Raw genomic sequence first — 12,269 nt, 5'->3', positions numbered from 1 at the left:
AGGTGGGTGGGTTCCTGATGTTTCTCCAGTGTGGTGCTGGCCTGCCTGGCTGCCCAGAGAGACCGTTTCATCTGCTCTTATGCCGCCCTGAGGGCAGGCAACCCCAGGTGTCTCTCCAGGTGTCTCCAGGAAAGGACACAAGAACTCTTCTGTCCTGGGATTCCCGAATGATGTGAAGATTCTATCATCTTTCAATCCATGTGTCCCAGGGTGCAGTCTGGGCATGAAGGAGGGAAGGACAGAGCTCAGCGCCTTCTCATGCACTTAACACGTCTTGGCTCTTTTCACTTTCTCTTTATTTGTCTATCTCCCCCAACTTGGGGAAATTTAGTGTCTGGGATCTTGAGGCTTAGGCTTTGGTGACTAAAAAGCCAATAATCAGCTCCTTTGTGCTTTGTATATGTTCTCTTGAGGAAACAAATGAAAATTACCCTAGCTTAGTGAATAGGGAGAAGGTTCAGAGCACAGGGTAGAGTACAAGGGAAAGAACCGGTACCCAATGCCAGGCAGGCCTAACAGCTTAGCCAACTTGGTCCCCCATCCACACCCCTTGGATATCTGTGCTTACCAGATTCAAAATGAATCTTAACTCTGTAGCTTTCTGTCAAAGGAAGTGTGCGGACTTTGGGGTTTCACAGGCATGCATTGAATCTAGACCGTCATTCTTGGCTGAGTAAGCATGTCACTTAATATACTGGGCAGAGTTCAGTGAAATAAAACAGAAACCAAAATTTCAAGCAGTTAGGAATTAATACAAGAGAAGTTGGAAGGGCGGAGGAGCAGGTTTGATGCTGAGTCTCCAAGAAGATGCTCGGGGTCACACCCCAGAGGTGGGCTTCCAGGGAGCTGCTACAGTCAAGAAGATGGGGAAACAGGAAGCTAACACAGAGCTGTTGGCTCCAGAAGGACGCCACCTTAGCTGCCACCTAGGCATGGGAAAGGTGCCTCCACCATAATTACTGGCTCTAAAGCAATGGCTGCCAGCTAAATCTAATAGACACATGAGGGATGCCCTGTGTCTTGCCTTTCGATGCCCTTGAAGCTAGCACCTGGAAACCAAGATGCTGCCACAGCACAATTCCAGAGCCCTGCTTGCCGGCAGAAACAACAGTCTCACAAGGTTATTGTCTTGCAGAGCCTAAATCATATCCACAATGTTAGCTGCAAGGGAGTCTGGGAAAGATTGTGTCCAATTCTCCTGCCTTTACAATAGAGAACATACACTAGAGTAGAAATAGGTGCCATGGGTATCCAGCCAGCCAATTCTTAGTTTAAGTATTATTTTGCTTCTCTGAGCCCCCACACTACAAAAAAAGGTAATATCTATTTCACAGGGTCTTTGTAGAATTAACTTAATTTTATATGTAAAGGTCCTGGCAGCTCTCTTGCTTTAGGATCTCACTGTGGGTCTGTCAGACCTGTGATACTTACACACAGACATACAGACACACAGACACACAGACACACACACACACACGAAAAATTTTTAAAACTTAAAAACAAAACAAAGATCATGGTTAGACATCCTGATTTCATTGGTCTCATATCTGTTTCTGTTAGAAATATTTTAATTTTAATGAATGTTTTATTGTCGACATTTATGGCATCAATCAGAGAAATTTCAATACATTTTTAAAAGTAATAATTGTAAGAACACAAGCATAACGCACTGACAGCGACTGCCGTTTGCTCGGCACCAGATTACACCAAGAGCTTTCTTTTCTCTCGCTTTTCAGCGGGGCATATGAAAATGTGTTCAAGTGTGGATGAATTTTGATTCAAACTTCAAGCTTCAACTAACAAAACTGATCTGCATCTGACTGGAAATTTCAAATGGCCACATTTCCAAACAGGTCAATGTCAGTCACATCCATCTCCAGGCTGGGAGAGCCTTCACCTATCAACAAGAGAATGGTAGAATTCTTAAAAGGCATTTTATGAGTAAATGGGTGACCTCTTGTCCTTTTGAACATATTCTGACTTAGTTCTGAAGTCTTAGAAAAGACTCCATAGTTGTTGAAACTATTCTGGTTTGTAGAGTACATGCAGAATGTTTCCAATGGGCCCTTTGTTTATGGGTCAGGGCTGAGGTGCCCTGACTCCCACAGAAACTTCCTCAAATCCTATTTGATTTTGAGGTCTGATTTTATAATATCTGATAATGATCCTACTGAATTCTATTGGTCAAATTATCTTACAGTGGGATGCAAGGGGGTAAGGCTTAAACTATTTCACTGCATTGGAAGCCTCTTGTAATAAGTGTTATAAAAATCACAAGAGGAATCAGATTCTGATGACAGACAACCCAGATTTCAACACCCCCTTCTCCCACCGCTGATTCTCTTCCCAGATGTTTCAAGTTACTGAATGTGCCTGGGCTTCAGACTTTTCTCCTATAACATGACGATAGTAATAAAGATGAGGAGGAATGATGGTGATGCTGCTGATAGATAAGATATATCTAACGATTATTATGTGTAGGCTTTATCTGGGACTTTACCCATAATAACTCATTTAATCTTCAGGACCACCCTTTGAGGTAGGTACCTAGGGTTTAGTGGGAGGATTAAACAAGATAATGTGTGTAAAGCAATTAACACAGTACTTGCCTATGGTGAACCGTCAAAAAATGTCCATTATTATTCCTATTATCATTGAATAGTTGTGAAGAAAAAAATGAGACATTGTTTTTGAAACATCTAGCTCTATGCCTGGCACACTTGAATGCTCAATAAGCATTATTATTGCTGCTTTGTTGGTGAATTCTTATTATTTTATTGTTGTTATTCTTCTGTTCATCCAGCCTCCCAAACTTTGATCCTACGCAGTCTTCAAAACTCTCTCTCTTCCTATTAATTAAGTAAGCCTCCAGCTCCTGAGAGTTTGAGTTCATTAATTCAGTTCTTTATCCAGCAACTATTATTAGGTACCAGCCATATGCCAGGCACTATTCTAAGCCTAGGAGATGCAGTGGTGAACAAAACAGACAAAATTCCAGCTCTCTTAGTCACCATTTTAAAGCAAAGCAGGGAAACAGTTTATATAACTGACCTAAAATAGACAAAAAGGGAAAACAGTAAGACCAAAAAAAAAAAAAAAAGATTAAAAAATATAGAAGCAATGAAATGGTATTAAAAAGAACATACAGAAAAATTAAATGGTAAAAGGATGATTTCCAGTGGGTAAAAACTGAAATTTCAAAGAAATATATAGCAACGAGGCAAGACAAACCTAAGACAGTAAAAATTACATTTAAACAAGAAAAAATGTTTAAACTAAATATATAAGCAATATGTAAATATGAAAGTAGTGACTAAAAACCCTCTAGTTTGCCTAAGCCTCCAGTTCCTGGGAGTTTGCCCACCTGGGAGTCTGAATGGCTCTTAAAGATGTGCAAAATCAAGCTCACACAGAGCATCTTTACCCCTCCCCTCATTTTCCCAGTGTAAAAGCATTGACGTCCACCTCCATCATCTTTGAGATGACCCAGTATAACCCTTTCGATGAGCGGTTGAAAACAAAGCCCTATGTGAGAATTATCGCTTTTTAGAGATGGACAACTTTAGCTTTTGTTTTATCAAGTGAATATAGAAAAATGGCTACCCTCTTGGGATGGGAAAGAAAAGCAAAAAAAATAAAGGGGGGTGGGGTGGGAAGAAAAGGATAACCCTCCAAAAAAAAACCAGTAGGAAAAAGAACAAAGCATACATGAATCACTCAATAAATTATCCTTTCATATTAGCATTGCTAAAGTTATTGAAAAAATACACATTCATGGACTCAAACAATTGGGGAAGGTAATGACTCTCTGTTATGGGCAGAGCAATCCCTGCCATAGACTGTTTATTTCATTTATCCTTACAATGGCTCCAGTAGATGGTATTATCATCTCCCTTTTGCAAATAAAGATACCAACACGCAGAAAATTGTCCAGGTCTCACAGCTATGAAAGAGTGGAGTAGAATTGTTGTCAAATCGTCAGGACTCCTGAGATATACTTTATTCTCTGTGCTGTCTTTCCTTGTATCCTTCTGTCGATGACTTTCCAAAGACAGCATTAAAGCATATGCAAGGAAAATGAGTGTTTTAAAAGTTGGTTCTGTGTTTAGGGAAAAAACACACCAACAAAGAGAAAAACAAACAAAATCTAGGTGATGGGAATCCAAACCCATTGGTTGTTTGACAGAATGATCTCCTGGTGTTCTCTACCAACATACTTTACAAAAGCAGGAGACAACTAAAAATTATTGAACAATACTCACTTGTGTACAAAATAGACCATCTTTTTAATAACTAAGTAGGGTTGTCAGCCCCTTTCACACATAGAAATGACAACCACTAGTCATATCACTTTTAAAAATAAAGAATGAGGCATCTAAGTATCTTCATTTCTAATTGTGATACATATGAGCATTAGAATATATAATTAAAGAATTGCTTTTGTGGGAACTTACCTTGCAATGTCTTATACTTTGACCCTGAACCTTGTATTAATAAGTTAAGGTGAAAGTAGGAATAGACTGAGAGTTGCCTCCCAGGCAAACTCACACAAACGCAATTCTCTAGTGACTTTAGAAAGGAGAATGGTTTTGTTAAGTAGCCTCTAAGATTCCCTGTTCACCCCTCTGAGACGCTCTTTGTGTTTGTGCAGCCTGCTTTTAGATCTGGAGGAAGGACAAGATGTGTGGTTGGATAGAATGTTTTGGTCCTTATCTTCTAGGCATGGGGACTCCCCATTCCTGCTGGGCATTGCCTTTCCACTCTGGTTTATATTTATTGCTTAGGACTGCATGCAAATACACTGTTCTCCATGGCTTAGATGGACGGCAAACTTTTTGTAAAGGGCCAGATAGTTAATATTTTAGGTTTTGTAGCTATTAGGGTCTCTGTCACAACTATTTGACTGCTACTGTAGTGTGAAAACAGACGTGCATGTAAATGAATGAGTGTGGCTATGTTCCAATAAAACTTTATTTAAGGACACTAAAATGTGAATGTCATACAACTTTTACATACCACAAAATAATTACCCATTGACTTTTTTTCACTCACTAAACATGTAAAAACCACTCTTAGGTTGCAGATCATGCAGAAATAAGCAGCAGAGGGTAGAATTTGCCCTGCATGTTGTAGTTAGCCAACTCCTGGCTTAGCACAGTGCTTCCGCTGAATGAATACTTGTAGACTGTCAGCATCTTGTATCTGAACTTGGAGTTTCCTCCATTGCTCCTAATCCTGCATTCTCTGCACCTGTTTTGGGCAATGTTTTTCATAAGTTTACTCTGTTTCCTAATTTCCAGAGTTTCATCAACATTTCTGATACACTGAAGGATTTGTATTCTAACTCTTAGAGACTATGCTGTTTCCATGAACTTTTCTCTTATTTTGTGGTATTTTTTGACAGAAGGGGGTGTAGAAGCTCGATGAATGCCCTTTGACTACTAAATTGTTTGTAGATTTGTCTACTTTGAAAGGATGTTAGCCAACTTCCCAAAATAGTTCAAAGTCAGTTCTTTTAAAATGTATTTAAGAAAAAAAAATCAATAGGGATTATAGTTGGTAAAAGGGTTGGAAAAGTCAGGTGAAATTTTTTTTGTCTGTCTGTGGCTCTCCAGTAGGTTAAAGAGGGGGAAAACTCAAAATTATTAGCAGGCACTAAATAGTCAATAATAATTTTCATCAGAAGTAACAACTGGTGTTGGTGAGAAATGTGGAGAAAATGGGACCCTCTTGCGCTGTTGGTGGGAATGCAAACTGGTGCAGCCACTGTGGAAAACAGTATGGAGGTTCCTCAAAAAGTTGAAAATAGAACTACCCTGTGATTCAGTAATTGCACTACTGGGTATTTACCTAAAGAATACTAAAACGGTAATTCAAAGGGATACATGCACCCCTATGTTTATAGTAGCATTATTTATAATAGTCAAGAGATGGAAGCAGCCCAAATGTCCATTGGTAGATGAATGGATAAAGAAGATGCAGTATACATATACAATGGAATATTACTCAGCTATAAAAAGAATGAAATCTTGCCATTTGCACGACATGGCTGGAGCTAGAGAGTATTATGCTAAGCAAAATAAGTCAGAGAAAGATAAATACCATATGATTTCACTCATATGTGGAATTTAGGAAACAAAACAAATGATCAAAGGGAAAAGAGAGAGAGGGAGAGATAGATAAATAGAGAAACCAAGAAATAGACTCATAGGGAACAAACTGGTGGTCACCAGAGGGAAAGCAGTTGGGGGGATGCGTGAAATAGGGGATGGGAATTAGGGAGTGGACTTAAGATGAGCACCAGGTGTTGTATGGAAGTGTTGAATCACTCACTATATTGTACACCTGAAACTAATATAACACTTGTGTTAACTAATTCTAATTAAAGTGAAAGTTTAAAAAAATAATAATTTCCATCAACTTCATCTCAGAAGTTTGAGGGTTGCTTTTCCGAAAATATTAGTCTGAAACAGCTTCTGCCAGGTGATAAGGAGTCTGTAATTAAGTTCTGAAAAGATTAATGTCTACAGACAATGTTTAACAATGTAAGCTCCTTACTAGAAGGACAGCCTAATGTACTGATTAAGAGCATAGAGTTTGGGGGGCGCCTGGGTGGCGCAGTCGTTAAGCGTCTTCCTTCAGCTCAGGGCGTGATCCCGGCGTTCTGGGATCGAGCCCCACATCAGTCTCCTCTGCTGGGAGCCTGCTTCTTCCTCTCCCACTCCCCCTGCCTGTGTTCCCTCTCTCGCTGGCTGTCTCTCTCTCTGTCAAATAAATAAAATAAAATCTTAAAAAAAATAAAAAAGAACATAGAGTTTGGAACTGAGCCTATCAGGGTTCAAATCAAAGCTCCACCATTTATTATCTGTGAGACCTCGAGCAAAATGTTTCATCTCTGTGTAACTCAGTCTCCTTAGCTGTAAGAGGGAGATAATAATAGAATCTACTTCATAGGATTGATATGAATATTAAATGAATCACCATATGCAAAGTACTTAGTGCCTGATACAAAGTAAGTTCTTTTTAAGTGGGTGGTGGAGTCCTTTTTATTTGACAATGTGTTGAGATAGACCTAAAGTCTGACTCTGTTGAGGTTATAAAGAGTTATTCAGCTCTGTGCATTCGTCGCTGTTTAAAAAGTATGGAGACCCCGAAAGTTTTTTTTTTTTTTTTTTTAGGATTTATTTATTTATTTATTTGAGAGAGAGAGAGAGAGCAAGCAGGGGAGGGCCAGAGGAAGAGGGAGAAAATCTCAAGTGGACTCCCTGCTGAGCACGGAGCCTGACACCGGGCTTGATCTGAGAACCCTGAGATCATGACCTGAGCAGAAATCAAGAGTCTGATGCTTAACCCACTGAGCCACACAGGCATCCCAAGACCCTGAAAATTTTTAAACAACCAATATTTTATTGATTTAAAATTAATGGGTAGTTACTGTCAGTCACTGGAGTCTGATGTGTGCACGTGCATGTATCCTTGTATGTGCATGTGTGTGCACACACACGTATGTATATATGCATTGAGAGTAGGGTAAGATATGTGAGTTATATCTGTACAAAGAAGCAGAGAAACAGGATGTGTAATATTCTGCATATTTGAAGGATCCATTTTCCTATCCTATAGGCATTCTCCTGCCACCACAGGAATTCCCCTAGTGCTACACCTTCCTCAGATGGCAATGCCAGCCCTCGTCTACTCATCTTTCATTACGGGGGAGTCTCTGTTGCTCAGTGAATTTCCTTTCCATTCATTTTCAAATGACTTTTCTGAGCATTGTTGAATATGCACAAGATAGAGGCCGAGCTAGGTGTATGGATAGATTTGCATAAGTTTAGATACAGTATCCGTACCCACATTTAAGTGATATAATGATAATATTGTGTTGCCATCTCAGAGTGAAAGCTAATTAATTCAGCTATTGAGATGATAATGATTTCTTTCTCAGTTAGTACCAGAGTTTAAAAAAAAAACAAAACCCCAGCAGAATTGTCCTAGCACTGTTCCTTTGATTCATCTTGGAATAAGGAGGTTTATTTCTGTTAACTATTGAGCTATCAGTCTCTACGATGGTTTTGAATGGAGTCATTCGTGGGAGGGGCTGAATATTCATGTGAAGATTGACTCAGGTTGACTAAGAAACATCACTGAGCTCATTGATTTCGTACAAGAAAAAAAACTTCCTTCCTTCCTTCCTTCCTTCCTTCCTTCCTTCCTTCCTTCCTTCCTTCCTTCCTTCCTTTTTCTTTCTTCCCTCCTCCCTCCCTCCCTTCCTTCCTTCTTCCCTTCCTTCCTTCTTCCCTTCCTTCCTTTTCTTGCCTAGAGACTCTTTCAAAATGCATGCTTTGGTATTTGCATTCCCAGTATCAGTGTTGATCTGAAGCACAGTCTTTTTTTAGACTTTGTGTGGTTGGATTTGACATTTAGGAAAATGTAAGATCTTTCCTACTGAAGGTATACCAGCTGACAGATTCACAAGCAACTCTATGACTTTTTAAACCTTGCTCTCTCTAACTTTTTCTTCAGCCTCCGTTTTTATGTTGAGTTAGTTACCAAGTCCTGAGTTCCCCTGTTTCTTCCTCCCTCTTCTACCATCCAGTTCAGGCAAAAATCACCTCTCGGCTGTTCCACTTTTTTTCACCTTGCACCAAGGATTCTTCCCAAGATGCAGGTTAGGTCACACCCTCTTCTGCCAAAACCCTCTAACGACTTCTCTGCATGGTAAAAACTCAACAGCTTTTGTCTCATGTTAAAGGTCATTAAACGTATTCTGTCCCACCACATGCCCTTACCCACCTCCCACTAATTCTCCCTATACTCTACCCTCCCACCAAAATAGATCATCTACCCTTCCTTGGCATTTCCATAACTTTCTCACTTCCTGGAATGTCCTTCCTCCCTCACAGTCCATGTTTCAAAACCCTACTTATTCTCTAATGCCTGGCTAAATTCTACTTCCTTTATGAAGTTCTCTCTGATTTCCCCTACTCAGAATTAATCAGGGCCATTCCTAGCCATATAATGCCTTTTCCTCAAGACACTCAATTTTTAGCTTTTGGGACATTGTCATATTATACTTATTTTACTAGAACAATTTTTATTGCCTTCTGGAAAAACTGTCATAACAAATGTGCAAATCTCCAGGTCTGTGATGAAATTGCTGAGTTTGAATCCTCATAATCCACTTATTAACCATATGATCATGGCCAGGATGCTCAATCTCTGTGTCTCTCTTCCACATCTATAATACGGGGACTATAATACTATCTTCATCCTAAAATTGTTATGAAGGTTAAACAACTAAATGCAGGTGAATTGGTTAGAACAACAGCCAGTGAGCATTTAATAAATGTTGGTTATTATTCCAACAGGCTGTTAAAATAGGAAGGGACTCTTGCTGTCTCAATTTCAACATTCATGAAGACACTAGTTGCTATATCCAAAGTGAGCACATCTTGCAGTGGGTAGTTAAGAAATAGTTAAAACCTCACCTACTTTGAGGGCATGAAGTGGTCAGGAGTTGGAAATTCTAGAGTAGTCTTTAAAGATTTTGGAGCATGTGACCAGTGTGCTATAAATCCCATATCCCCATTGCAAAGGGGCAGGGGTGTGGGATGCAGGTATCTTCCATGGGGACCACCACTGAAAGTATGGTAATTTTGTGAGGATTAGGAAAATGTGTCCCCATCCCAGGTGTAATCTATACACTAGGGAGGCCCTGCTGCCCCAAGCCCAATGAAAGGGTCTTCAGGATCACTTGAGGAGATTTATATGTATCCCTACAGCTGAGGGACACAGGAGACTGGCATCGGACTTGCACCTGAGAAGCTGAGAGGGCAAGAGGTATGGTAGCTGTTTATGGAAAAATGGGAGAGATTTCTCCTCCCCACGATTTTCTGGACCAGAGAAAGCAGGCACAGGGTTATTTTAAGCTCATGACAAGAAGGCCACATGGAGGGACTTCAGAGTAAAGAGGATGGTGGTGAATTGCCAAATTCCTGGATGCAAAAGAAGGGGGTACAAGTCATGGGCTAGAATAGAGATGTATCTGCCCCCATCAAGGAATTGCAAAGGAACAAATCCCCGTGATGGGCATTCTCTAAAGAACCCAACCCAAAAGAGAAAGAGTCAATTTCAGAAACTTGCTGGGCACAAGCCAGCTTCTAACAGTACAGGCATCTTAGCACTTTCCGGTTACTTCTTCCCCTTGCCTCCCACAATCCTTTCCTTATTCACCACTTCACCTTGACTCTGGAAGTGTCAGAAATCACAGTTAGCCAGGTGGAGGAGAAAGAGTGGAAGTGGCAAGTGGGGAAAAAGAGAAAGAAAGGCCATTGTGTTTCCTTCCTGCCTGAGGCTTAACTGTAGCAGGCTTCTGCTGTGGCTACACCCTCTCAGGGGAGGTGTTTGCTTTTAAATCAAGGTTGACATTTGTATTATTACACTAGGCTGGGCATATCGAGTACTGAATTGAAACCTTCAATGTGACCTCTCCCAGTCCGCCTGGTAAATAGCAACTCGTTTTGCAAGGCTTGGCTCAACACTTACTTCCGAGTCTGATCTCTTCACCCAGAACTGACCGGTTCCCTGCTTCCCCTGCTCAGCCTAGCCCAGCCCAGGAACACTTAATTCCACTTGTTCGGTTGTTTGCATGGCTTTGCCCTCAACCAGGCTATAAACACTAAGAGGGCAGGGACGACTTACCCGCCTCTGTACCTCCGTTGCCGACAGCTCCCTGGCACGCAGTTGTCTCCCAATAAAGATATAAGGAAAGTAACCTATCTTAAAAAACAAAGTAAGGAGGCCCCTAGGTGGTGCAATGGGTTAAGTGACGGACTCTTGGTTTCAGCTCAGGTCATGATCTCAGGGTCCTGAGACCGAGCCCCAGCTAGGCTCTGAGTTCAGCAGGGAGTCTGCTTGAGATTCTCTCTCCTTCTCCTTCTGTCCCTCCTACTGCTCTTTCTCTCAAACAAACAAATAAATCTTTAACCACCCCCTGCAAAAGTTAATGTTTTTCTTAAGAGAGGCTATAAGTCAAACGTGTCTTTATCTTTGACAGAGAAATTGAACAGAACAGCCTTCTGGATGACGCAGTGAGGTTGAAAGTACCTTTGTCACCTGTACACTCAAGGATGGTCTGGGTGCTCTCCAGGGGCTCTTGAGACAATGCTCCGGCATCACTTAATTCTAATGTGTTTTTCTGAGTAGCAGTTGTTAGCCCTTTTACTCCTTTCTGTGTTTCTTCCACAGGTTTCTTCAGGAGAAGCATTACCAAAAATGCCGTGTACAAGTGTAAAAATGGGGGCAACTGTGTGATGGACATGTACATGCGAAGAAAGTGCCAAGAGTGTCGCCTAAGGAAATGCAGAGAGATGGGAATGTTGGCTGAATGTATGTATACAGGTATTCACATCAAGCAATTAAATTCCACTAAAAATCTCTTAAGGAGGCAGATGGCAGGTAACTCGTCTGATTAGAATGGTACTTCACATACTAAAAAAGGGATTTACTAAGCCATCGAAGTTCTTGAAAAGGGTAATGAACTACTGCAATTGTCCAAAGTGTCAGCAAAAGAGCATTTTATTCCCCTGAAAGAAGTAGCTTTTGTTGTTCATTGTTGCAAGGAATCATATGTGGAGTGGCATTAATCTACAGTGAAAATAACACATTTTAATAAGCTACCAAGAATGACAACAGCCTAAAAATTTTCTCCAAATTTGATTTAATATCTTTCTTATTATTTAATTTGCATAAAAATTCACAGTTGTGGGAAAGATTAAGAATGTTTTATAAGGTATAACTGCCTCTGAATTGTCTAAATAGAGTTTTAAACCAAGTCATTTTATTAGAAGTCCTTCTTCTCTTAGTGCAGCTTTGAACCAATTTGTATAGGTTTACACAGGAAATTAACTACTGTGGGTTTTAATATAATTTGGCCCTCTGATCTGATAAAGAGACACTGTATTAACTGCTGGTTTTGTGAGGAACCCAATCTTCATCAATTTGGAATGCATGCTAGTATATAACATATTAATTTTTCATTCTGCAAATTCTACAGACCACTCAGATTTTGAGATATGTCCTATTCCTCCTCAAAACACAAATGACAAACAAATGTCACCAAGGGGATGATAACATTCAGGGAGGGAATGCCACATGGAATAAAAGCCTTTGGAAGGTGACTCCAATTCTATTGTTCCCACACTGTACGGGCGACTGGGATGGACCCAGAGAAATAATGTGTGCAGGAGGGGGAAAAATAGGTCAGTGTA

General features: G+C 40.4%; 1 protein-coding gene across 6 annotated transcripts in view; it reads left to right on the top strand.

Annotated features, from left to right (window-relative positions):
• NR1H4 (nuclear receptor subfamily 1 group H member 4) overlaps positions 1-12,269 on the top strand; it is a 65,923-nt gene that overhangs the window by 34,974 nt on the left and 18,680 nt on the right. For 3 of the 6 annotated variants that reach the window (XM_026499823.4, XM_048217914.2, XM_026499821.4), the window contains one exon: positions 11,248-11,388. In XM_026499823.4, the coding sequence (XP_026355608.1) occupies positions 11,248-11,388 (141 nt within the window). Of the gene's footprint in view, positions 1-11,247; positions 11,401-12,269 lie in introns of all 6 variants that reach the window. The other 3 variants (XM_044384487.3, XM_026499822.4, XM_026499820.4) reach the window with 1 other exon arrangement.

The sequence above is a fragment of the Ursus arctos genome, unplaced genomic scaffold (genome assembly GCF_023065955.2).
Source record: "Ursus arctos isolate Adak ecotype North America unplaced genomic scaffold, UrsArc2.0 scaffold_21, whole genome shotgun sequence".
Taxonomy (NCBI): Eukaryota; Metazoa; Chordata; class Mammalia; order Carnivora; family Ursidae; genus Ursus; species Ursus arctos.
The sequence above is the reverse complement of the archived record's forward strand: the minus strand, read 5'-3'. Positions and strand labels throughout refer to the sequence as shown.